This window comes from Lissotriton vulgaris, chromosome 2_1 (assembly GCF_964263255.1).
Source record: "Lissotriton vulgaris chromosome 2_1, aLisVul1.2, whole genome shotgun sequence".
NCBI classification, from domain to species: domain Eukaryota; kingdom Metazoa; phylum Chordata; class Amphibia; order Caudata; family Salamandridae; genus Lissotriton; species Lissotriton vulgaris.
This window is the reverse complement of record NC_141687.1, coordinates 723,221,333-723,248,198: the sequence shown is the minus strand read 5'-3', so window position 1 is coordinate 723,248,198 and position 26,866 is coordinate 723,221,333. Positions and strand designations below refer to the sequence as shown.

The 26,866-nt window shown below is 46.6% G+C and overlaps 1 protein-coding gene across 4 annotated transcripts in view; it reads right to left on the bottom strand.

Annotated features, from left to right (window-relative positions):
• Positions 1 to 26,866, bottom strand: part of STK33 (serine/threonine kinase 33) — a 1,296,925-nt gene that overhangs the window by 731,935 nt on the left and 538,124 nt on the right. For all 4 annotated transcript variants that reach the window (XM_086956010.1, XM_086956012.1, XM_086956013.1 and 1 more), the window contains one exon: positions 13,167 to 13,305. In XM_086956010.1, the coding sequence (XP_086812136.1) occupies positions 13,167 to 13,305 (139 nt within the window). The remainder of the gene's footprint in view (positions 1 to 13,166; positions 13,306 to 26,866) is intronic.

Genomic DNA, 26,866 nt, shown 5'->3' with positions numbered 1-26,866 from the left:
TTAAAGCGATCTGCTGTTTCTTCGACATTGCTAGACACTAAGACCACTAGCTGGGTGTCATCCGCATATGATATCACTGAGGAGCTGTGAATTACTCTGTTGAAAAAACAGAAACAAGCTTTTATACTCTGCTTTGCTGCTCATATAACTCCTGATCGTGATGGAACAAGTTTGCAAGATGTCTTAATCTGAGTTAGTGCTATGAAGTCATAAAGTGGCACACTATGAGTTATAAAACGGCTTGACCATAACACAACATACAAAGATATGAAAACAAATTACTTTGATGCAAACTTAATTCAGTCTTACTTTGATGCAAACTTAATTCTCTTTTTAAGATTTGAAATGTACAGAAAAATGCATTCACCCATGAACCAGCAAACTATATAAAACTTTATAAATAAAGGAAAATAATGCAGCTTAAGCATGGTGCAATTTTTTATACAGATGCATAACCCACGATACCTGCTCAATCGATTCTATATGACACAGGTATCAAAATGTTTGTATGTATAGGTACATAAAAGAAGATTTTTTCAGTTGTATATTGTTGGACTTGGGCCTTCTGGCAGGTTCACCCCTAATCTTTTTGCTTTTTAGATCTGTGATCTGTGTTATTGATTTTCTGGTCTGTGCGCACTTTTTCCCTGTGTCCCAGAGTAAAGTGCGTGCATGTAGTTAGGCTGGCCTGCTCTCCCATAGGGATGCATGGGGAATGTCTGTGTCCCTGGTAGTTCCTGATGCGTGGGGAGTGCAAGCCCGAATTTGGTATGTGCGAGCCCGTGAGAATGAATGCTTCGCAATGGTGTATGTGGCATGTGTGTGTCATGGGTAGAAATGCCACTTCTAGGACTTGGCATATTAATGTAAAATATGCCTGGCGTGTGATTGGCTGGAGCTGGCTGGTGAGCCTGGCTCCAGGAAGGCTGGATGGGTCTGCCCGGTGGTGAGTGTGAGATTAGCATGTTGATGGCTTGGGAGGAGTGCACCTGGTCCCTGATGGGACTGGACTTTCCCCACACAATGCTGGCTCCACCCCCTGTAGTGCGACTGATGACCCTAGCCCTGCCAGTGAATGAAATGGGTGGTTGAGCTATCAAGGGTACTTCAAAACCAGCTGCAACTGGTTTCTCCCCCACCTGCACCTACAGACAAAGGAATTTACAGTATAAGTAGGGGCTGTGTCCCCATACAATTGGTTCTGTTCTGCTTTTGGATCCTTGCCAGAGGGGGCTGCTGCTGTTGCTGGGGCCAGGAGGACCGCCACTTGGACTGTCTCCCTGCCTGGAGACCCAGTGTGCTGGCTCTGGGCCCAAGCTTGCCCCCCTGCCTGCCTAAGAGACTTTGTACTGGACTTTGTGCTTGGGGAGCGCTCTCCCTTGTCCCCAGCGCTGGGAGCGCTTTATTTTGGGCCTCTTAGCGCTGTGAGCGCTTTTCTATGCCTGCCTAGCCCTGAGAGCGCTTCTCTTTGTCGCTAGCGCTGTGAGCGCTTTTCTGTGCCGTAAGAGCGCTTGGGAGCGCTCCGATTGCTGAGCCGTTGCCACCCGGCATTTGCCTGAAATTGCGGCGCATCGCGAGTGCCTACCTCGCTTTATATTTTATTTAAAGGCCGGTGCCGAAGCGGCATTGCCCTGTGGTGTTTATTATTTACAAGACAGTGCCCACCCGCCGCTGCACCCACGAGTCTTATTAGAGGAAGAGCCGACGCCGGGAGGAGACGCCGCCTCGCGAGATATCTGGTTAGTGCGGGCGTGCCCCGTGTCGCGTCTCTGGCAGGAGCATTTCTTTCGATTTAGAGCCCGAGGCTTTGGGGGCATTTCTTTGTTCCGAGTCCCCCGTGAGGGACTCCATTGTTCTGCCCACACTGGTGACGAGCCCCGAGAGGCTCTGAGGGGCATATTTTGTTTGTTGGGCCACGAGAGGCTCCCCCCGCCCACAGTTGCTTGACGAGCCCGGCGAGGCTCGGGTGCCAATTCCCGGTTTGAGCCCCTGCGAGGCTCATCGCCCACACTTGTTCTTAGAGCCTGAGAAGGGGCTCACAGCGCCCCTATTTCTTTTAGAGCCCCAGAAAGGCTCTTGAGCGCCCACATTTGTTCAGAGCCCTGCGAGGCTCCCACGTGGTAAACCACCTGTGTTCTTGAGCCCACGTGGCTCCAACGTTGGCATCATCTGGTATTTACAACTGTCCAGCACTTAGTGGTCAGTTGCTACGTTTAGGCTTTGTGTTCTGTGCTGCCTGCGCAGCCTTCCCTGACAATTTGGACTCAGGGCATCTCAGCCCCTTGCGAGGCCAGTTGGCCTGAGGGACAGTTCTAGTGTTGTGCTAAGTGCACCCTGCGCATTGTAATTTACTTGTATATTTGATTCCTGCGCAAATGTTCTACCTGCACCTCTGAATATATTTTAATGCCTCATTTGCAATGTATTTTATGTTTTATCCCCTTTGCTAAAAGTGACCTGCTTAGAGGATTGTTTATGTCCCATTACCTTTGCTAAACGTGACCTGCTTAGGTATTTTATGTTTTATCCCCTTTGCTAAAAGTGACCTGCTTAGAGGATTGTTTATGTGTTATTACCTTTGCTAAATGTGACCTGCTTAGGTGATTGTTTAGGTTTCCTTCCCTTTGCTAAAAGTGACCTGCTTAGGTGATGGTTTTCCTTTTATAGGTTCTGATGATAAGGTCCTAGTTCCCTGCGTGATTTTCCTACAGTGTTTAGGGTGACGTAGGAGGTATTTACTCTTTACCAGTGATTACTGGTTGAGTGCTGCATTTACTATTTTGGCGCTAGTCATTATATGTTTATGTGCTAAGTGTTATACCTACAAGTATTATTTCTAAAAAGTGCCTACCCCTGACAGTGGTCCACGTGGCCCTGTCCTGTACATAATCCCTTGTAAATTCTGCCCATGCCTGTTGGCACATTGTAAAGTTTGTGTGTTATCTAATGTGTTTTTACTATAATACAAAGGCTATTTTTTATATAACCTTGTGTGGAGTTTCCTTTGTGGTGGGCCTTGGGTGTTGTTGCTGGGGTGCGTGCGCAAATACTTAGCTCACATCGCCTCCAAGTTTAGCCTTGCTGCTCGCGCCACGTTACCTAGAGGGTGAGCAGGGGTTATCTTGGCGTGTAACTCCCCTGCCCTGACTTAGGAGTGGTGGTCTCTGACTGACTTTGGCGCAAGCCCTGGCCAGCCAGGGATCCCATTTCTAACATATATTACATAGAATGAAATGTAAGTGTGCATTTCAAAAGAAAATTGCATTGCAACATGCCAACCTGTAAAGCAATAGGCTTGGTAAATTTCATATAATTTATGCTTTCTTTTGGACCCCCAGTTTCACAAAGTACTGCTTACAGTAAAAAGAGTTCATGATCTGTGGTGAGCCAGCTCAAGAATGACTCAGTTTCAAATGTGGGCTTTGCAGCTTCATTGAACTGCGCTGTGACTGGCTGCCACGGCCATGTGCTTTTCAGATTGCGTTATACACAACATTCATCAGATCCACAGCCATTTCATTCAGTTTCTTAGCCATTTCTGATTGTGGTTTTTTTTTATCTCAGTTAGGGTTCATATATATTTATTATTATTTATCTTCATACTCATTTCAAGGAGTGTACTGTTCACCTCAATGTGGTTTACATTCAGTAATTTTACTCCTATTGTTATTTACTTCAAGGACTATTCTTCACCTCAGTGCAGTTCACATCCATTAATTGTGCTCATGTTCATATTTCTTTCATAGTGTTCGTAGTGGTCACCTCACTGTATTTATAAACATCTCATGCTGATATATTTAAGTCAGTCAGTACTATTCATGCTTATGACTGTTCGGAACCTATTAAGTAGTTCTAATGAGAAATTGCTGAGACAATGAGTTCTTTTGGGCTTGATTTTACTGGTCATTTTACCCTGGAATGTCATTCTATTTTCTGCTGCTTCCTGCAGTGAGAGTTCCCAGGCAAAACTCACTGGGCCTCTGGATTACCAAGGACCTTGTCATTCCTAAAGGGCCAGGAATAAAACATCAGTGGTAAATGTACAGGACTGAACTGTCACCTGGGGACCTTGACTGCTTGACTGCTGAACGGAGACAAAATCTCAGAGAAATTAATAATTAGCAGGAGAATCATACCCATAATTACTCGCTCATTTCTCATGCAAACCTCAGGGTTCCACTTATAATCCCTATTTACTCTGTCACCTGTACCCTTGGTAATGGTAACTCTTGGATGGGACTTTATGGGTCCAAATCCGGTCATGTGTACTGAGGCAGCAAGTCCTGTAAGAGTGAAATATGAGAAGTTTCCCACTCTTCAATAAAAATACAAATTGGGCAATCAGATGCATTTTATCGTCAATGGTAACAAGAAATTAGTTAAAAGGCACAGGCATCATAAAGCTTCTTTTTAGGACAGCACGATTTCAGTTTTCATTCCTTAGACCCCCCCTCCGACTCTCCACATCCAGCACGAGTGACCCCCACTCCAACACAGAGCACCTCGTCTTCCAGATCCAGACCAGCCCCAGGACCACGCTGCACGGCACTCTCATCTACAGACCGCCAGGACCTCGCACCTAGCCCACGACTACCATCGTCAAGCTCGCCACACACCGCACCATCACCTCCACGGATTAAATTCTACTCAGGAACCTGAACTTCCACATCAGCAACTGCAACAACCCCGACTCCACCCCTCTCCACGACAACCTCGACAACCTCGGACTGAAGCAGCTGGTCAACACGCTCACCCACAGAGCTGGACACACCCTCGACCCCATCTTCGCAGGAGGGACAAACATCCGCTTCACCCACACCACCCAGCCCCTCCGGACAAACCACCACAGCGTCCACTGCACCTTCAACACCACCACTGCATCCCAAGCCAGCCCTACGCCCGCCACAACGGAACTGAAGCAAGGTCACAGAGGAACACCTCAACATCACCCTATTCCCCAAAAAAACAGCGCCACAACCAACACTAACTCCGCAGCCATAGAATTTCACTGCTGGATTGCCTGCTGCGCTGGCAAGCTTGCACGCCTCCGCCACCCCACCAATCAACGCCCTCTGAAGGCCGCCTGGTTCACCACAGAACTACAACCCCTGCCCACCACACATATTCCGCCGCCGCCATCGCACCTGAACTAGGACGGACCATCAACGCCTCCTTCGTATCCGGCATCTGCCCAGACAACTGGAAGCGGGCTGAGGTTAAACCCCTTCTCAAGAAACCCACGGCTGACCCAAAGGACCTGAAAAACTACCGGCCCATCTCTCTCCTCCCTTCGCGGCCAAAGTCACAAAGAGTCTTGTAAATGCCCAGCTTACCGCTTTCATCGAAGAGAACTCCATCCTAGATGCCTCCCAGTCTGGATTCCGCAGAAACCACAGCACAAGACTGGCCTCCTTGCCACCACTGACAACATCCGCATGCTACTCGGCCAGGGACACACTGCGGCCCTCATCCTTCTAGACCTCTCTGTAGCCTTCGACACCGTTTCACACTGCACTCTCACAGCCAGACTTCACAAAGCGGGGATACAAGGTGCCGCCCTCGACTGGATCCAATCCTTTCTCTCCGGCAGAACCCAGAGGATCAGATTCCATCCCTTCCTCTCTGGACCCACCAACATCAACTGCAGAGTATCCCAAGGATCATCATTCAACCCCACGCTCTTCAACATTTACATGACCCCCCCGCCGCCATGGTCAGACAGCATGGGCTCAGCATTGTATCCTACGCCGACGACACCCAGCTCATCCTCTCACTCACGAAGAATCACGAAGACACAACTGTTTCCAGGAAGGAATGAAGAATGTGGCAGCCTGGATGAAATGAAATGAAATGAAATAGGGATTTATAAAGTGCATGGCTGCCCTTGAGCGTCCCAGCGCTAATGACAGAGGTAGTGGCAGAGGAGGAATAATCAGGGAAAGAGCCAAGTTTTCAGCCCCTTGCGGAACGTGAGATGGTTGGGTTCCGCTCGCAGGGTAAGGGGGAGAGAGTTCCACAATTTGGGAGCGATAAAAGAGAAAAGACGACCTCCCGAGCGGGCCTTATTGATCTTAGGAACATGTGCCAGATGGAGATGAGCGGAGCGCAGGTTTCTTTCAGTTGCATGGTGTCTGATAAGATGTTTAAGGATGTTTAAGGATGAAAGACAGCTGTTTGAAGCTCAACTCAGAGAATACCAAGGTTCTCATCCTCGGACCCTGCACCTCCGCCTGGGACAACACCTGGTGGCCCTCCGCCCTCGGGAATCCATCCACCCCAACAGACCACGCACAAAACCTCTGCCTCATCCTCAACTTCTTCCTCTCCATGAACCACCAGATCAACGCTGTTGCCTCCACCAGTGTCAACTGCCTGCGCATCCTCCACAAGACCTTCAAATGGATCCCCCCCGACTGCAGAAGGACATTCACCCAAACGTTCATAACCAGCCGACTGGACTACTGAAACGCCCTATGCGCTGAAATCACCAGAACCCATCTGCACAGACTCCAGACCATCCAGAACGCCGCAGCCAGACTCGTCCTCGGGACAACGCATCACAAACACATGACCGAACACCTACAAGACATCCACTGACTCCCCGTCAAGAAAAGGGTCACGTTCAAACGCCTCACCCACGTCTACAAAGCCCTCAACAACATCGGACCCAAATACCTCAACGAGAGAGTATCCTTCCACCACCCAAGAGGAACCTCCGCTCCGCCGACCTCGCCCTGAAAGAGTTCCCTGCAGCCACAGAAAAAGAACAGGCAGGAGAGCCTTCTCCTACATCGCAGCCAAGACCTGGAACAAGCTCCCTGTGAACATCAGACGCTCCCCGACCCTGCACACATCAGGAAGGACCTCAAGACCTGGCTCTTCGACTGATCGAGAGCTGTTTCCCTCGCCACCCTCAGTGCCTTGAGACCCTCACGGGTGAATAGCATGCTTTATAAACCACTGATTGACTGGATTGATTGATTGATTAGTAGTCAAGTCATTTCCCATCCATCCTCTCTCACTCCTCATCCCTCTTTCTTCATTCTTCACTTATTTGCCCCCATTTCTCATCCCTCGCTTCTCTACCCCCCACATCTTACTACTTGTCCCGGACTGCTACACTGAACAATCCTCATTGCTCACACCTCACTTCTCATCCCCATCCTCTCATCCTTCACTCCTCATCCATCCCTTTCATCTCCACTCCTTATACCTCACTCTGCTTTGATAACTCATCTTCCATCACTCCTTATCTCTCACACAGTGAGTGTATGAGCTCATTGTACATATCTGTTAGCCCTGGACCCCAATGCTGCATATCCAGGAGCCTCAAGATTAACAATTCATATATTTATATGAACACAGTGCATGTTATTATTACTGCACTGCATGCCATTATCCAGTGGTTTTACTTGCTGCACATTTATGTGACCCAACCACAAGGGTGCCGATTCACAGAACTAATCTGATACAAAATCCTATACTTACTACTTTTGGAACACACAGAAGGCACTTACAATTTTTGGTATTCACAGAATGCACTTAGAACTCCTAACTCCAGGATATCCAGGATAGAGGCTGAAATATCGGAATTATAACGTGAATATCCTGGACTCGCTGCTCGGGAGGATAAGCCCAAAACTGCACTGTGTCCAGAACAGCTATGAAAAAAGGGAGCTTTTGGGAAGGAGTCAGGTGTGACTTCAGCACATTTATAGAGAACCCTAGCGAATACAGGAGGTCCACCGTAGTCTGAAGGTGGTAGACTACTGCCTGGGGCAAGGGTGTCTTCTACAGCCAGTCGTCGAGGTAGGGGAAGACTGAAACCCAGAACCTGGGCAGATGAGCTGTAACCACCGCCATCACCTTGGTGAACACCCGAGGAGCACTAGTAAGGCAGAAGGGGAGCACGGTGACTGAAAGTTCTTGTGGCCTACCTTGAACCGTAGGTAACGCCTGTGGCCCGGTAGGATGGGCCTGTGAAAATTGGCATCCTGCAGGTCCATCACTACCATCCAGTCTCCTTTGTCTAAGGCAGACAAGACTTGAGGCAATGTCAGCATTTTGAATTTCTCCTTTTTGAGGAAGAGACTGACGGTCCGAAGTTCCAAAATGAGCCAAAGACGGTAATAACAGCCACTGCCTACTTCTGAAACTGGGAATCTATGTATAGCTCCTTTGGCCAAAAGAGCTGTAACATCTTCTTTGAGCAGTTTTAAGTGATCCTCCGTCAGCCTTTCCTGACTTGGCAGAATAGTAGGAGGAAAAGAAAGGAAAGGAAGAGAATAGCCCTCCTGGACAATCCGCAAGACGCACTTGTCTGTTGTTATAGATCTCCAGCGGGGGAGATGCTGATGAATTCTCCCACCCACTGGAGTAGTGTGGTCCTGCATAATCAGCCTAGAGGAGAGGCCCAAGGATCTGGCCGTAGCTCCTTGACCTGACAAGGGCTGAGTCAGCCTTCTCCCCAAAAAGGCAAGTTCCATCGAAGGGCATGTCCATCAAATTTGGACATCCCCTGAGAAGCCAGATGTACGAAGCCAGGCCTCAGGTCCCTGTTGATGAAATAGACCTGCCCAGCAAATCAGTCGTATCCAAACCACACCGAATGGTGAATTTTGCTGCCTCTCTCCCGTCCTTGACAGCTTGGAAGAGCAAAGCCTGGGCCTCCTCCGGGACCTGTGCCAGCACATGCGCAACCGTCTCCCAAAGGGAATGGAAGAAACGGCCCAATAAGTATGCAGTATTCACCGACTGCAATGCCAGACTGGAGGAAGAAAACAACTTCTTCCCCAAAGAGTCCAATCTCTTGGATTACCTATCCAGAGGGACGGAAGGGAATGCACCCTGGGAAGTAGAGGCCTGCACCACCAAACTCTCTGGGGTGGGGTGTTGGCCGAGGAACTTTGGGTCACCCGGTGCTGGCGATGGCGGCAAGCAATCGTCCTGTTCACAGGAGCCCCTGAGCTAGGTTTGGGCGAATTTCCTAGTAGGACATCCGTAAGTGCCTCATTAAAAGGCAATAGGGGTTCAGAGGTGGAAGCCCCAGGTTGAAGTACTTCGGTGAGGAGATTAGTCTTGACCTGCACTGAGGGAAACTCTAGTCCAAGGACCTCAGCTTCCCCCTTAGCCACCATAGCATAGGACGCCCCCTCCTCCGTAGCCACTGTAGGTGGCGAGAGCATGTCAGAGTCTGGGGAAGTATCCAGACCACTGGCATCCCCAAGTTTCCCATACCAGTCCATTGTCTCCTCAGAGACATCCTGGTTCTCTAGAGGGTCTCCAGACTACTCCCATTCCTCTCCTGAGCCTAGCATGTCCACAAAGTGCTCAGGTGACAATATAGAACCCCTGGGTTCTGTCGACATCGGAATCAGCGTTGTACGACACCGTTCCGGCTCCGTGTTGTTGGGTGTGAGGATGGCGCTTGCGCCACCGACAGCCGGCGGTGACGCTGCTGGCACCAACTTCGAGTTCAACGTTGGGGAAGGTTGCGATGTAAACGATAGGCGTCCAACCGGATCCGAGATCAGATCCCTGAGGACCCCAACGGCACCTTGGCCGAAGCCGACGACGACTAACTCAATGGGGCCCCGTCTGACCCCGCGGGGCCTAAGGGCCCACCAACAGGGTCGTTCCACTCAAATACTCGACACATGGCCTCATGAAATTCCTACAGTTGAACGAGAGTCGCTCCGGCTCCCGGAAACGGAGAAAGGCGCAAAGTCGACTCTGGCTCGAGCTCCGTAGAACTTTGCGGAGAGCGACGCTGCTCCATACCTCTCTCGACGACGGAAGCCAGTTGAGGTGAAGTCAAAGTCCGCTTGGGCTTCTTCTTCTTCTTGTGCCTCTTCCACGAGTGTCCAGATGACCTCAAGTGGGAGGGAGAGGACTTAAGGCTCCAACAGCGATCCTGTGACCGCCTCTTCATCGAATGTGATTGTGACCTCCGTGGAGTCTCACTCGACGGTGTCGACTGCTGGGCCATAGCAACTTCAATGCCCACTCCCTCAAGGTTTTCGGAGCCATCGCCCGGCAGTATGAACACGACTTTGAATCGTGGTCACATTCAAGACACCACAGACAAATATGGTGGGGATCGTAACCGGCTTTGTGCGGGGAAAAAGTCGTGCACAGTTTAAAACCTGTCTTCCTAACTGACATCCCTCACACACGAAGTCTTCAAAAAGTTCGACAAAAGTCAAGAAAAAGCCTGCCAAAAAGCCGCAGAGGGGCAGCTCTTCCCGGATCGGCGCTTAACTGGCACAGAAAGAAAAGAACTGACGTCCGTGTGCCTGGGTGGAGCCTATGTAGGCACCGCAACGTCATAACCAACGCTACCGACGACAAGCAGAGCTGAATGGAGCCACCCGACGTCGCGCGCAAGGGGTATTGCTCAGCAAAAGATTCCGGATCCAGCCTGACGCCTGGGAAATTCAAAGGAATCTGCAACTGGATTGCTCTATCAGATATGAGGGCAATAGTTTGTCTCTGCCTTTCTTCCCCAATACCGCACACTGCATATCTTTGTACCACAACCTTCTCATGATACATGTACACGTAATACATGTTAAAAGGATTTAGTCTCTTTTCGGTGCATGTTATAATAATTTCAGGGGGTGTCATATCCATGTTAGGGCATGTAATATACATTTCAAAATGTCATATTCATTTCTAAGCTGATCATTATCATTTCCGCACATGCCATATTAATTTAAAAACAGGTCATACTTATTTCAACATCGCATACAATTTATCTCACAGGGTTTCACATAATCTTCAAGGATGGTCTTATTCATTTTAAAGCACATCGTATTAGTTTTGACAGACTATATTAATTTCAACTGGTGCAATATTTATTTCAACTTGTCTCATATTCATTTCAACCACTGTCATATTAATTTCATTTGCATTTCAACCCCTGTGATATTCATTGTAAAGTATGTTAGAGTCTCTTCAAAATGTGTCATATTATTTTCAATGACACCATATTCATTGCAGCAAATGTTATATTCATTTTAGTGTACATCTTATTGATTTTAAAGCCTAGAGGCTATTTTACTTTCGATGCATGCAGAGTTTATTTCACCACGTCATTCATATCAGCATAAGTCATATTTATTTTGATGTAGATCATATTCCTTTGAAGAGGGGTCATACTCATGTCAATATATATCACAAAGAATTCAATGTATGTCATATTAATTTCAACATAAGTCAAATTCATTTCAATGCATGACATTCATTTAAGCATAGATCATTTTGATTTTAGCAATAGCCAGTTATTTTAAAGTTTTTCATATAAATTCAGTGCATAGCCCATTTATTTCAATACATGCCATATTAATTTCAAGGTCCGTCATTTTCCCCTCATTGCATTGGTTTTAATGCTTGCCGTATAAATCTTACTGTAGGTCATAATCAGTTACACACTTGTTATACTCATGTTAGTTAATCTCATTAATTTGAGCATACGTCATATTTGTTTCAATATGGCTTGCTTTTATTTCCATATATCTTGTATTATTCTTCTTGTGTGCTAAAGTCATTTTAAAGTGTGTTATTCATTCAAAGCAAGTCGTATTATTTCATTAGAAAACATGTTTATTTCGGCACCAGTCATATACATTGTAGTAGGTGTAATGGTTTCAACTCTTATTATTTTCGTTTCAAAATACATCATATTTATTTTAACATGGGTCATATTTATTTAATTGAAATGTATATTATTTACAGTGCAGCATGTTCATTTTATCATGTGCCATATTTATATTAACACGCCAATCTCTTCAGCGAATGTCGTATTCTTTTTAATGCAAATCATACTAATTTCAGTGCTTGGTGTAGTCTTGAGTGAAGGCCATATCCTTTTCAGTAGCATTCAATTCAGTTCAATATATGTTTCATTTACTTTAGCATATGTGTAAGGGAAGTATTCACGCTGCTGTATATCTTATTTGTTTTGCTACATGGTATACTGATTCTGTCATGTATCATATCGGTTTTGAAATATGTTATATTTATTTTGTTTTATGGTTTATTTTTTTTGCTAAGTGCAATGCATTTCAGGAAGTGTCATATTTACAGAATTGTAATTTTGTCATGAATGGCTCCCCATACAGTTTCACTAGCAGAAAACAAACTGCAGGTTGGAAACCTACACTGCACTCGTACTGACTGGGATCTAACTAATTAGCATCATAGCATGAGAGTGTGTTTGTGCGGGTGACAGAGAGGCACGGAAGCATGCACATCTGTTTATACAACATGTAATGTGCCTGACTCTGTACCATAATCTAGTAAGGGCTTGTGAGCAGGGTTAGACACATAGTAAATACAAATGTCTGCTGCTTGCATTATGCACACCAGAAGACTTGTTGCAGGTAATGAGCGCTGGCATACATGATTTGCTTTTCTACCCATTACTTATTGAGGGCAGAATGAAAATCAGAACATTTTGCCTAATGGGTCTTTTATGGTCCATGAACTGAAATGGTCTTCCTCAGTCACAATGGTGGAGAGCCGAGACCTGCACAGAACTGACTTCGTATCCATCATAGGGTAAATGCATATGAAAGCAAGGTCACTTTTGCATGCAAGAAGGGTCAAACTTGCATCAAATGTATCTTCCAGAGCCTCCAAAGGCCGGTCTCATTTGTAAATCATATCCAATATGCTACTAATGGGCAACGACAAAGTATTCCTGGAAGTTAAGAAATGCAAAAAAAAAATAAACATGAAGGCAGGCCTTCGACTATGCATCCAAAATCTATAAAGATACCCTAACACACAGAGAAAACGAGCTTGTTACAAATTAAGTTATGAAAAAAGCTGAAGACCGCTTTTCAAGGAGTACATATATCATCATCATCAATGGCCAGCAGGGAAGATCCTCCAACATCTATTTATCTCATACATCTCAGACTATCTAACCATGCACCTCCATGTACTGAACTCCACATCTCAAGTTACAGTTATGCTATATACAAATACATAAATACAAACAGTGTTGTGAAAGCAAATAAGTATACTCGCAGTAATCCAACTGAAAATGTGTTTCCATTTTTCAGAAGTTGACCATATAATTAATTATTCATGCTGCATTCATAATGTCACACTGACATTTTTACTAACAGTACACCAACGTACTAAAAGGTGCCACTCACCCTTTTTGTGAAGGTATGCTATTGCCGAAGCAAGACTGCGAATAATGTGTTTAGTCTCAGATTCTGATAAATGTTTCTTTCGATGAAGAATTTCCTTCAGTTCACCACCTTCACACAGCTCCATTACAAGGTACATCCTCTGATAACAAAATAAAATACAATTTATGTGGCACCAGACTGACATATCAACAACACATATATAACAAATACATATCTATCTATCTATCTATCTATCTATCTATCTATCTATCTATCTATATAACAGAGTGGCGCTAGCCACTCTGTGTTATAGTTAGGATCGGGAAAACCAAAGAGAGAGCGAAGAACAGTGGGGTACGTCCTTATCCCCATATTTATAATCAAACAATAACAATGACTGACCCAACATGGGAATCTAGGGCACTGCAAAACAGTGCCATGGGAAGGAAAAATCATTAGGTTTTTAAAAAAGAAGCCTCATCCACCAACCTAGTTGGTGGCCTGCTTCATCATTGGGTTCCCACCTGGGCGGCCGAGTGCATCCCAGGTGTGCTACGATGCCGGATTACAGCGTACCAGGTGGTTTTTGTGAAGGGAGTGAGAATAAAGTATGATATAAAAATGCCTCTAGGATCCTCCGTCGAGTTAGAACTACTATAATTTTGAGGTCCCAGGGCAAGGTTAAAAAGAGAGAAATGGTGGATACTTATAAGGAAAACAATGGTCTTTAGTATCCAAATAGCAGTCTATATGTCTCAGCCTATTCATCAAAATCAAAAGGCTTTCTTCAGGACCAACAGTGCAGTGATGCCAAATTAGAGGGCCTCATGAAGTATCAGCACATGAACTATGGTGTGCTGTGGGGGCATGGGTGTTGCCGTACCTACGGTTCACACCGGCAGGTATAGGGTCTGAAAAAAAACAGCATGAAAAACATTCAAATAGATCAAACCATTCATTACTCTGTTCAATACGACCCACATCCCATAAAGTGCAGAGGTTGGCCAAAAGGCCCATTAAGGAGATTCCCAATGGTCGCTTCAGAAACAAACGTGTGTGTGTGTAAACTAGGTGCAAAGAGAATATACACACAGTGAATCACATGCACAAGTGAGGCAAAAAGAGAGGTATTTAAACCTCCTCCGAATACAGGCTTGAGGAAGGTCCTGTGGCATATACCAGTAGGATATATACACTAGGTGCAGGTTTTAAATAAACCAAGTGCATAACATGCACAATCAGCCTCAAAATAAAGGCAAAAGGACAGCGAACCTCCACACCCACCAAAATAAGTTGGTAAGGCTTTTGACCAGCTGCTCAACGATCACCTATTGAAGAACATGTCCAATAGACAGAAAATGGTCTGTCATTTTTGTTGTGTTGCGCCTGCATCTAATATTGCTCCGGTTCCTGCAGATTCTCACTTTGCTGTTGCGGCTTGTAATGCTGATATAGCATAATCCGGACGGGGAAGGGAATATATAGATCACATGGCAAGTGTTAAAATTAGTGTGTTTTGTTAGGGGTCATTTCTTTCCAGGTTCCTGATTGAGTATTTTTTCTGTTTTGGTCAGATGGCACATGCTGCAGTCCCCACATGGGAAGTGTCCTGTGACATTCGGTAGTCCCCATGCATTAAAACTGTGTGGGTCTGTTATTCTTGTAACCGTGGGAGTGTAGAAACTAGACTTTCTTTCAGACTAAGTGCTTTTTTGTATGAGAACAACGGTTTCTCCCATTCCAATTTCCAGTTCCCAAGATCCTCCAAAGCTTTTTGATGATTTTAGACACCTGGTTGTAAATGGTACTGTAAGTGGTTATACAGATCAGTGGAATCTCGGTGGTAGTTCTTGCTGTCCCTTCCAAAAGGCCACAGATACCTTCGCTACTCAGTTATGGTTAATCTACCAGTCTTTTTCACACTGGACGCATAATACCCATAGACTAGGTGACTCTGTACTAGATTTACAGTTTTCTGATACCTAGACCGCATTCCCAAATAGTGTTACGATCTAGTCTTTCCGTCACGTTTACGTCCGACGTCATCATGCAAATGCACGCTATGCTTCTACTGGCATTTCCTGGGTTTGGTGCTCTTTTTAAATCAGCACTCCACGATGCCTCAGCACCACCGGATCTTGAGCTGGACCAGAATAGGTTAAAAAGTGGATGGACCGCCTTGATGAAGTAAGCTACCAATGCTATTGCCTTGTTGGGAGTCTCTTTCCTATTCCTTTTTTTCGTGTCGTTGTCCGTACTATTGCTATCATGCTAACCCTGTTCTAATTCTGGACATCATTATTTTGATATAGTGTGTGACTACAGGGGTCCGACCCCTGCAGGGATCGACTGAAATTCTAAGTAGCCACGGTAAGGTAAGATCTGTCCGTTTTTCCTGGATTCTGTTTTTGGCTGAATGTTTTTCTTGGTTCTGCAGGACAATAGCTCTGTTCTGAGTGGACCAACAGAGCCCCCACCACGCCATTGGTGGGTGTGGAGGTTTGCTGTCCTTTTGCTTTCATTTTGAGGCTGATTGTGCATGTTATACACTTGGTTTATTTAAAACCGGCACCTAGTGTAAAGTGGTATATACCACAGGACCTTCCTCAATCCCGTATTCGGAGGAGGTGGAGGTCCCCCTTTTTTCGCCTCGCATGTGATTCACTGTATGTATATTCTCTTTGCACCTAGTGTACACACGCGAGTTCGTTTCTGAAGCGACCAATGGGAATCTACTTGATGGGCCTTTAGGCCAACCTCTGCACTTGGTTATGGAATGTGGGTCGTTTTGAACAGAGTAGCAAACGGTTTGATCTATATTTGAATGTTTGTCATGCTCTGTTTTTTTTTTTCAGACCCTATACATGCCGGTGTAAACCGTAAGTACGACAACACCCCTGCACCCACAGCACACCCTAGTGTGTGAGCTGATACTTCACAAGGCCCTCTAATTTAGCCCCACTGCACTGCTGGTCCTCAAGAAAGCCTTTTGATTTTGATGAATAGGCTGAAACATGTAGACTGCTATTTGGATACTAAAGACCATTATAGTCCTTATATATATCCACCGTTTCTCATTTTTAACTTTGCCCAGGGACCTCAAAATTAAAGTAGTTCTATCTCGACGGAGGACCCTAGAGGCATTTTTATTTCATTATTTTTTTTCTCACTCCCTTCACAAAAACCATCTGTTCCGCTGTAATCAGACGTTGTATCGCACCTGGGTTGTACTCGGCCCCCCAGGTGAGGACCTAATGATGAAACATGCCACCAACTAGGTTGGTGGGTGAGGGTTCTTTTTAAAAACCTAATTGTTTTTTATTCCCTTGGCACTGTTTTGCAGTGCCCTAGATTCCCATGTTGGGTCCATCCCTGTTGTTGTTTGATATGAGTTAGGATCACCAGAGATACCGTTTTTAAAAATGTTGGTCCCTTAATAACTTTGCACCCATTTAGCAAATGTCCACGAATATTTACAGACTTGTTACACCAGTTTCATTGTTGGAGGATTGAAAGTTTCGAGGCATGTGGGGAAGGGGGTGCAAAGAAAAATTGAGGGTCCCAAAACGGGCTTGAAGAACAAATTACTTACCTTCAGTAACAATGTATCTGTAAGAGCAATAGGTTAGTTATAGATTCCTTACCTTACAATTACCCCCAGGCATCAGACTGGATCTAGCTAATTTTTTCTTAGCAGTACCCCGGCGTCCGTAGGTGGCATCGTCGACTCCATGTCTGTCGTCAACATTGTGGTCGCTGTGTAGACGTCACGGTGCCCCTGCGCACTGACGTCAGTTCTGACACGACTTTCCAAGCCAGAAGCGCAGATCCATGAAAGACACTGACCACTGGTGCACCACAACTAGGGCCCTGTAAGGGAGTCCCTATCCCTACACGTCAATTTGCAGAGCGGGGAGGATGGGTGGGCGGTAAGGAATCTATAACTAACCTATGTCTCTTACAGATACATCGTTACTGAAGGTAAGTATCTTGTTCATCTGAAAGAGACAGTTAGTTATAAATTCCTTACCTTAGAATAGATATCCCAGCAATACTAACCAGTAATTCCTGGAGGGCAGACAACAACAATATAGCCGTCCCTCTGGTCTTGACTGTCCAGGCAGTCATGTCTGGTGAACGTGTACATTAAGCATGGGCGAATTTTGCGAATCTGGCATTCGTGAATTTGCGTATTTGCGAACTCGCAATCTGCAAAATCCGCGAATTCTCGCGAATTTGCAGATTATTTTTTTTTGTGTGTTCGCAAGGGTTTCTGCCAGTTCGCGAGGGTTTTGTACCAGTTCGCAATTGCGAACTTACTTGTCGGCTCGCAACGGTCGCAACTATGTTGTTTCTACGTCTGGTTCATCATCACAGGTTCACAGCACCCTCTGTTTTACCACTGCCACCCTGTTTCACCCATGCCACCCTCTGGTACATCAATGCCACCCTCTGGTTCATCACTGTAGATTATGGGGGGGGGGGGGAAGCAAGCACACCTGCCCTGCTTCAACTGACATGAATTAATTTGGGGTTGATTTATTAATGTGTCACTGTTTTAAAATTCCAGTCTGGCACCTGCTTCCTTATCTGTAATTTGCTTTCTGTTGCAGTGCAATTTTTTTCCAGGACCTTTGTGGCCTACTTGTAGCTATTCTATGAGCCTGCTGTGAGGGTCAGAGCAGGGTCATAGAATTGTTGCAACTAGCAAATGAACTCTGGAGGGTTTCCCAGTCAGGAAGCACTACAGGGAATTGTTACTAATGATGAGTTTGAACTTTTGCACCTGCTGAGTGCTTTCAGTTTTGCAAAACTCGTTTTTCTGCAGAACAGCAACTGTAATGCCCCAAACAAACATAGGCAACTGAACTCTGGAGGGGCCCCTCAGGAAGTACTACAGGGAATGGTTACTAATGATGAGTGAACTTTTGCACCTGCTGAGTGCTTTCAGTTTTGCAAAACTCGTTTTTCTGCAGAACAGCAACTGTAATGCCCCAAACAAACTTACTTGGGAAAGTTGATTTCTAATCCAAAAGTGATCCAAAGAAAGTCAAAAGGCCTCAAATCCAAAAAAGTGCAGGCAAATGTCAACCTGAGGAGTTATTCTAATAAAAATCATCATTTTCAGAAGGTCTATGTTGCTTACTAGTGGATTTCTTGTGCAGAATTGCAAATTTTGTAAGTTCGCGAGTGCGGGATTGTTGCTGCCCGCCGCACCTACATGTTTGCAATTGCAAACTCTCGCGATGCGTCGCCAAACTCCCGCGGGATCCCGCAGCAAGATCCAAAATGGCGCAGCACTCGCAAAATATAGAGAAAAACAACTCGGCAAACGCTGAATGACGGTAAGTGAACGCCGCACGCCGCAATATTGTATCACCAAGAAAAAAAATCCGCTGCGTGCGAATTTGTGGATTTTCGGTACATTCGCGAGAGTTTGCTGATTGCGAATTTACCGAAAATCCGCAAAATCCGCGAGCGGAACGGATTTTCCGCCCATGCTTAGTGTACATAGATGCCCACGTTGCCGCCTGGCAGATGTCTAGAAGTGGAACTCCACATGCCAATGCAGTAGTTGCTGCCTTAGCCCTAGTGGAATGAGCATGCAGCCCCATTGGAGGGTCCTTTTTCGCTAAAGCGCAACAGATTTTAATACAAAGGACAACCAAGGGCAGATGGTATGCATTTGGACAGCCCGACCCTTGGCACCCACATAGCCAACGATGATTTGATCATCCACCCGGAAACCTTTGGTGGGGTCAAGGTAGAAGGACAGTGCACGTTTAGGGTCCAGACGCTGGAGTTTCTCCTCCTCCTTGGAAGGGTGCAGAGGTGGTGCAGAGGTAATGGCAACAAGAAAAGCAGTTTTCAGGGTAAAGAGTCTGAGGGGACAGTTGTGAAGAGGCTCAAAGGGAGCACACTTAAAATAAGTTAAAACGAGATTTAAGTCCCACTGGGGCATCATGAAAGAAGATGGAGGAAAAAGATGTATAATGCCCTTCAAGAATCTGTTTACAATAGGGGACTTGAATAAAGAAGGCTGTTCTGGTAGCCGAAGGAAAGCAGAAATAGCTGCAAGTTAGCCTTTTAGAGTGCCCAGAGCAGAGACCTTCTAGGCCAAAAAAAGGATAAACAAAAGAACATCAGAAAGAGGGGCAGAAAGGGGATCCACAGCTTTTGTTGTGCACCATGCCACAAACTTATTCCATCGACAGGCGTATACCATTTTCTTGGAGGGACACCTGGCAATCAAGATGAGGTTACAGACTTCAGTCGGAAGGTTAAAAGCTGTCAACTGTCGCCACTCAATCGCCACGCAAAAAGGGGAAGGCTGGACAGGTTCAGGTGGGGTACCGGCCCCTGCTGCTGTGACAGAAGATCTTCCCGAAGGGGTAGTCTGATCGGAGGATCGATGGCCATGCTCAGGAGCTCTGCATACCAGACTCTTCATGCCCAGTCCAGTGCCACAAGAATGACTTGAGCCCGGTCACTCTTGATCTTCTTCAGCACTCGGGGCAGTAGTGGTACAGGCGGGAAGGCGCACAGAAGGCCGCAACTCCACTTGTAATCAAAGGTGTTGCCGAGTGAGAGGTGCCTTGGAAACTCCAATGTGCAAAACTGCTGACAATGTGCGTTCTCTTCAGTGGCGAACAGGTCTAACCATGGCTCTCCCCACTGCTAAAAGAGACCTTGCACCACCTCTGACTAAAGACACCATTTGTAATCTACCAGGCTCAACGGCTGAGTTTGTCCACACTGGCGTTCAGGGAACCTACCAGGTGTTGAACCATCAGGGTCATGCCCTGATGTTCCAGCCGTGTCCAAAGGCAAGGAGCCTATTAATATTGGGTCCACGACACCACCCCACCTCGTCTGTGACAGTACCACATGGCGGTGGTGTTCTCTGTGAACCCCTGCCTTACCTTCCCCTTGAGGGAGGGAAGGAAGGAATGCCTTCAGTGCCAGGCAGATCCCCGAAGCTTCAACAGGTTGATGTGTATCTTGGCTTTCGTCAGAGAACAGATTCCTCTGGTCTCCGCCTCTCCCAGACGGCCGCCCCATCCCAGGAGTGAGGCATCAGTCACCACTGTGAAGTCTGGTTGGGGAAGGAAGAGGGCTCTACCTCTGTTCCAATTCTGGTCCATTAACTACCACTGCAGTTGTTGTGCAGTTCCCGCCGAGATCTGGATGTAGTCGGAAAGATTCCCCGGATGTTCCGCTCACTGGAACTTCAGGTCCCACTGTAGAGACCGCATATGCCACTAGGCATGATCCATCAGCAGGATGGAGGAGGCCAAGAGGCCCAGCAGCCTCAGGGTTATTCTCCACGAAATCTGGGATAGAGTCTGAAACCTCGGTATCATAGCCGAATATCCCGGACTCGCTGCTCGGAAGGATAAGCCTGAAACTGCAATGTGTCCAGAACAGCTCTGATGAAAGGGAGCATCTGTGAGGGAGTTAGGTGTGACTTCGGCACGTTTATAGTGAACCCTAGAGTGCGGAAGGTGTGCCGTAATCTGGAGGTGGGAGACGACCGCCTGGGGCAAACTCGCCTTCAACAGCCAGTCGTCGAGATAGCGGAAGACTGGAACCCTTGATCTGCACAGATGAGCTGCAAACACCGCCATCACTTTCATGAACACCCGAAGGGCACTGGTAAGGCCGAAGGGGAGCACAGTGAACTGAAAACGCTTGTGGCCTACCGTGAACTGCAGGTAACATCTGTGGGCAGACAGGACGGGAAGATGGAAATAGGCGTTCTGCAAGTCCGATGCCACCATCCAGTCTCCAGGGTCGAGCTGAGCCAACCTGACCTGAGCCAACATGAGCATTTTGAAATTCTACTTCCGGAGGAAGCGGTTGAGGGCCCCACGGTCGAAGATAGGACGTAGGCCTTTGTCCTTTTGGGCACCAGAAAGTAGCAGGACTAGCAACCATTACCTACTTCTGGTCCATAAACCGTTTTGATAGCTCCCAAGGCCAAGAGAGCTGAAACTTCCTGGTGGAGAAGTACTAAATGATCCTCCGACATGCGACTGAAAGACGGTGGCATGAAGGGAGGGGGAGTCCCTTTGGACTATTTGCAAAGCCCACCTGCGCGACGTGATGGATTGCCAGTCGGGGAGGTGATGGGGAATCCTGGCTCCCACTGGCAGTAGATGGCCCTGAAGGGTCGGACTAGAACGGTTTGGAGGCTGCTGCAGGAGGGGAAAGGGTGGACTGGCCCACCTGCTGTCTTTCAGTCCTGCAAGGGCACTGGGGCCATGTCCTTGGCCATGCACAGGCTGGGCAGCTTGCATAGACCGGTAGCTGGACTGGGCTGGATGCCGTGGGGTGCCCCTTCCGTAGCCACGAAAGGGGTGAAAAGCAGACTGGGGTGAATTTAGCTGCGTCTCTCCCATCTGCCACTGCCTGTGAGAGAATGGCCCAGGACTCCTCCAGGCACTGAGGCAGCACTTGCTTAATCCATATCCCAAATAGTATGGGAGTATCGGTCCAAGAGGCACGCAGTATTCACGGACCGCAGTGCCAAGCTGGAGGAGGAGAACATGCTCTTCTCAATATGATTCAGCTTCTTGGATTCTCCGTCTGGGGGAGCAGAAGAGAATGCGCCCTTGGAAGAAGAGGCTTGGAACACTAATCTCTCGGGGGAAGAGTGATGAGTTGGGTCGCCCGGAGCCAGGCGATGGCAGTGAGCCAGTATCAAAGGCCCTAGACCCCCAGTCGGCTACGCAGGCCCCAAGGCACGCCTGCGGAATCAGACTGCCAAAGATACTGTGGAGGGCTTCATAAAATGCACAAAGTTGGGCAGGGGACACCCGGGCTCCCGGAAACAGAGGGAGGCGCAGAGTCATCCCTGAAGGAGGCACCGACGTTGGAGCTCCGGATTCCACGTGGTGTCCGCTGACCGACGGGGAGAAGGCGAAGAGCGCCGGTGCTTCTTCGCCTTCTTCTTGTGCTACGACTTACCCATGGACTTCGAAGACTTGGACGAGGTGAGAGCTCCATGAACTGGCTCAAGACTTTCCCATTGAGCGAGACCGGGAGCAACGCGTAGCAGACTGCCAGGCCTAAAATAGCTTTTGAGACCGCTCCCCAAGACTTTGGATTCATGGCCCGGCAGTCAGAGCACGACTTCAAGTCATGGTCGCGCTCCAGACTCTAAAGGCACACATGGTGCGGGTCCATCACAGACATCAGTTTGTGACAGGCCTTGCAGGGTTTAAGGCTGGTCTGTCGATGAGACATCCCTTGCACACCAGGAGTTGAAGACTCGAAAAGAAGTCAAAAAAGGCTTAGTCAAAAAGTGACTAACGGGGTAGCTCTCTCCAGATCTGTGCTAGGCTGGAGCTGAAAAAGAAAGAACGGACGTCAGCGTGCAGGGGTGGCTTCTAAGTAGGCACTGCAACGTCATCTCGGCGACCACGATGCACGCAGAGTCAACTGATGCCACCTACCATCGCACAGGGGTACTGCTAAGAAGAAATTCTCCTGATCCAATCTGACGCCTCTTTCAGTTATCCAATGCATTTCACACAGACTTTTGTATTTCGCGTAGTGTGAAAGCAGCCAGTCGGAATTTGCTGAAATTTGGCAGCATTAAATATTACTGTGCGCAGATGATTCTTTTGTGTACCACACGTAAGTAGAATATTTATTAAGTTATATGTTTTTTCCAACTTAGTTATATATTGTAGCTCTATACTACTAAAAGTATCAAGAAAGCCACAAAAAATAAACTATACTGCAAATGTAGTTTTAGATTTACTACATGTACAACTGAAAGACCCACTTATGCTCATTGAAACCGATAAACGAATAAAATACATCTTAATCTACATAAGTTTTCTTTGCATGCTCTCTGGCTCTCAAAAATAAAAACTGGCCTAACAAGCCCCCCAAAAACATCCTTCTTATGTACTACTGTGCAGCAAAATGAAAAACTGGCCTAGCAGTGAGCCACACAACTACTCCTTGGAGGACATGATAATTGGCCGCAAGGAAAAAATATCTTAATTTTTATAACAACGATTGCCTTTCAATAACCCCTTTGGTGCTCATGACAGAATGGTTCAGTCATGAGCACCTGTGCCCGGTTGCTCATGGCGGAACCGTTCCGTCATGCACACATTAGCACAAAATCCCTCTGCTGGAAACAGCAGAGGGATTTGCTCTTTTTTTTGCCTCGGAAAAGCTTCCCCAACCTCCAGAGGTTTTCTTTTCAATGTAATGACGATCGTGCGCATGGCGTGCAGACGTAATTACATTAAAAATGAAACTGAAAAATGCAGACCCTCACACACCGAAACACACAGGAGAGGTATCATTGGAAAAGGGAGAATCCTAGTGGATTCCTGCTTGGGGATCGCCGCAGGAGGGTGATCACCAAGCAGGGATCAACCCACTAGACACCAGGGAGGGGCCCCTTGGGAAGGGCCTTTGTTCCCCTCATTTCAAAGGAGGGATATTCAGTCTTCCTGTTCCCTTTGAGGGCAGAAGCCCCCAATCTGCCCCCCCCACCCCCAGGGGGAGGCAGAAAGCACCCTAGACACCATGGATTATTGTTTTATAGTTCAGTGGTGGCAGCTGCCCAGAATGGGCATGCCAATGCCCCTACACCCCAGAAGGCCAGTCTTTCTGCCCCCCCAGGAGGCAGATGGGGGCAATAGCCCCTGATCTGCCCCCCCTGACTAGGCACTAGGTCGCAGTTTTATGCGCAGGTATGGGGGCTGCCCTAAATAAGCATTCCAATGCAACTACCCCCCATAAAATTGCCAACGGTTTAGGATGCAGGCATGTCAAAATGTCCTATTGGAATTAACATGGGAAAATGCACTTTGACACCCCTTGTTTTCGGACCGCACTTGACAGAGTGAAGATTTGTCTACCGGCGCCAAAGTTACAGGCAAATCAAAAAATGATTTTCCTAAGGAAACATGGTCCTAACTGTACCTACTGGCGGTCGACAGTAGGATATATAGATCTATTGTATTGTATTGTATTGTAATTGCATTTATATAGCGCTTACTACTCCTGACGAGGAGACAAAGTGCTTTTTCGGCGAGTAGCACGATACTCATACCTCCCCAGTTCATGGAAAGAAGGTCCAGCCACTCCGGTACTACAGAATAGTAGTACAATTTTATTGGCACACAAGGATAACTTGTTTCAACTCCAACGAGTCTACATATTTTATATGATGTTTTGGGGCGGGGGGTCTTCCAAATAAATAAGAAATAACATAAAAGCATAATCATATCCATGTGCAATACACAATAGCGATTGCAACGTTTGAAATGCACAAAACCATTCAAATAAATGTCTGTTCATCTCTGCTTTTTCATGGAAAGTCTTGTGCTGATCCATAATGCCAAGCCCAAGTATAAGATGGCAAGTCCCAAATGTCTGATTTTCCATGTTAATTCCCTTAGGAAACGTTGCCGTCTGACACAGAAAAAATGTGTAAACTGCACCAAATTTGATGGAATTGCCCAAACTTGGTACTTGGTAAATAAATTGGCTCGAATCTGTTCAGCCCTTTGTGGGCTGTTGGTATTCAGATATATTTGGATGGCTAAACTTAAAGTCCACTGGTCAGTCTTGATTGGCTGGCCATAACATACCCAATATGAACAAAAGTTACTAACCTGTAAACTGTGGTTCTCCAGTATTGGTGTCTTTCATAGATTCACATGCTTGAATATTCACCGTCATCGAAGTGGGAGTCCCATGGTAAATACCATAGCAATGTAGCCATAACACAGGCCTATATACATAGAGTAAGCAAAAACCATAGAGTTTTTCCTAGATAGACAACATATCACTTCTATGATATGTCTTAGTCATTATGTTTTGGTCCAAATTCTAGCCAATCAGGCGCCAGGACCCTTTTAGAATGTTCTCCCCAGAGGCTCAGGCCCTCAGATTTTCGTAGCACAGAGTAATATAGGGCCAGGAGATAAAGAGAGAGCCTCTGAGTGGAGGAGGGTTGGTCGCATGTGAATCTATGAAAGACACCAATACTGGAGAACCACAGTTTACAGGTAAGTAACTTTTGTTCTTCTCCAGTATTGGGGTGTCTTTCATAGATTCACATGCTTGAATAAGAGTAATGAGCAGTAGAATTAGAATACTACAAGGTACTGATCAATCATCTTGATAATAATAATAGAATGATAACCATAATCATGCACAGTACAAAAGACTGAAGTATATAACAAAGCAAAAGAAAGTACCTTGTATATAGAAGGAGGGAAGCAACCGAGGCTCACCTTATTTAAAGAGATTTCGAAGAACTGCTTGTCCCACAGCTGAATCAGAGCTGTCCGCAGCATCTAGACAGTAGTGCTTCATAAAGGTGTGCCTGCTGGACCATGTTGCAGCTCTGCAAATGTGATGAAGCGACACACCAGCAAACAGCGCCGTAGAAGAGGAAACTTTTCTAGTAGAATGCGCTCTGACCGATGCAGGAAGTGGTTTTCCCGCCTGTTGATGGCAAAAGGTATTAGATGAAGATATCCAGTGTGCAATTGTTTGTTTGGTGGCTGGATGTCCTTTCGGCATCATCCCATAGGCCACGAAAAGCTGGTCAGACTTACGGATAGTCGCTGTCTTTTGATGATAGAATTTTAGACACCTTTTAACCCTTTCGATGCTGATGACGAGCTCAGCTCGTCATCACCCAAAGGTGTCGTGTGCTGATGACGAGCTGAGCTCGTCATGAACAAATGGCATCAGTGGTTTTCCAGCACAGGGGGGGAAAACGCCCAGCAGCCATGTGGTTAATATCTAAAGAATGAAGTGCTCTCCCTGCTGGTGTCTAAGGATTAGGGAAAAATTACTTTAAAACAACTGGTTCATTGAGGTGGAAGTCCGACGGCACCTTAGGGATGAAAACTGGATTGGCGCGTAGTAAGACTGAGTCATTAGTAAACTGAAGAAAAGGCGGTTTAGTAGTAAACGCCTGAATGTCACTGACTCGACGGGAGGAAGTGAGAGCCGGAAGCAGAGAAGTCTTCCAGGTAATGTATTTAAGATCAGCTGTATGAATCGGCTCAAAAGGGTATCTCATTAGTTGCGCCAAGACAATTTTTAAATGCCAAGGAGGAGGTGGTCTACCAATCGGTGGGAACATCCGGAAAAGACCTTTAAAAAATTGTTGGATGATTCTGGAAGAGTAAAGAGAGCTAGAGCCATCCTGACGGAAATGTGAGATTGCTGCTAGAAAAACTTTTAAGGTGGCAAACGAGAGGCCCGATTTTGCCAATTGCAAAAAGAAAGGCAAAAGTTGCTCAGGAGTGGAATGTATAGGGTGCACTTGGGCACCACTGCACCATAGACAGAATCTTTTCCATTTAAGTTTGTATGTTTTTACAGTTGAAGGTGCTCTTGCCTTTGCTAGGACCTCCCTACAATCATTAGGAATGTCTAAATTCAGAAATTCATAGTGCTCAGGTCCCAAGCCGCTAAGCGTAGAGATGCTAGGTCGGGATGGCAAACTTGGCCCTGTTCAATGGTCAGGAGATTCGGAAGAGGGCGAAGGATGATCGGGTCGCACAGGGACAGAAGCAGGAGTTCCGTGAACCATATCTGTTTCGGCCATCTGGGAGCAATTAGAATAATGTGGCAGGGTTCTTTCCTCATTTTTCGAAGAACTCTGGGAACCAGAGGTATTGGTGGAAAAGCGTAGGCATATATTGTCGACCAATTCATCAAATAGG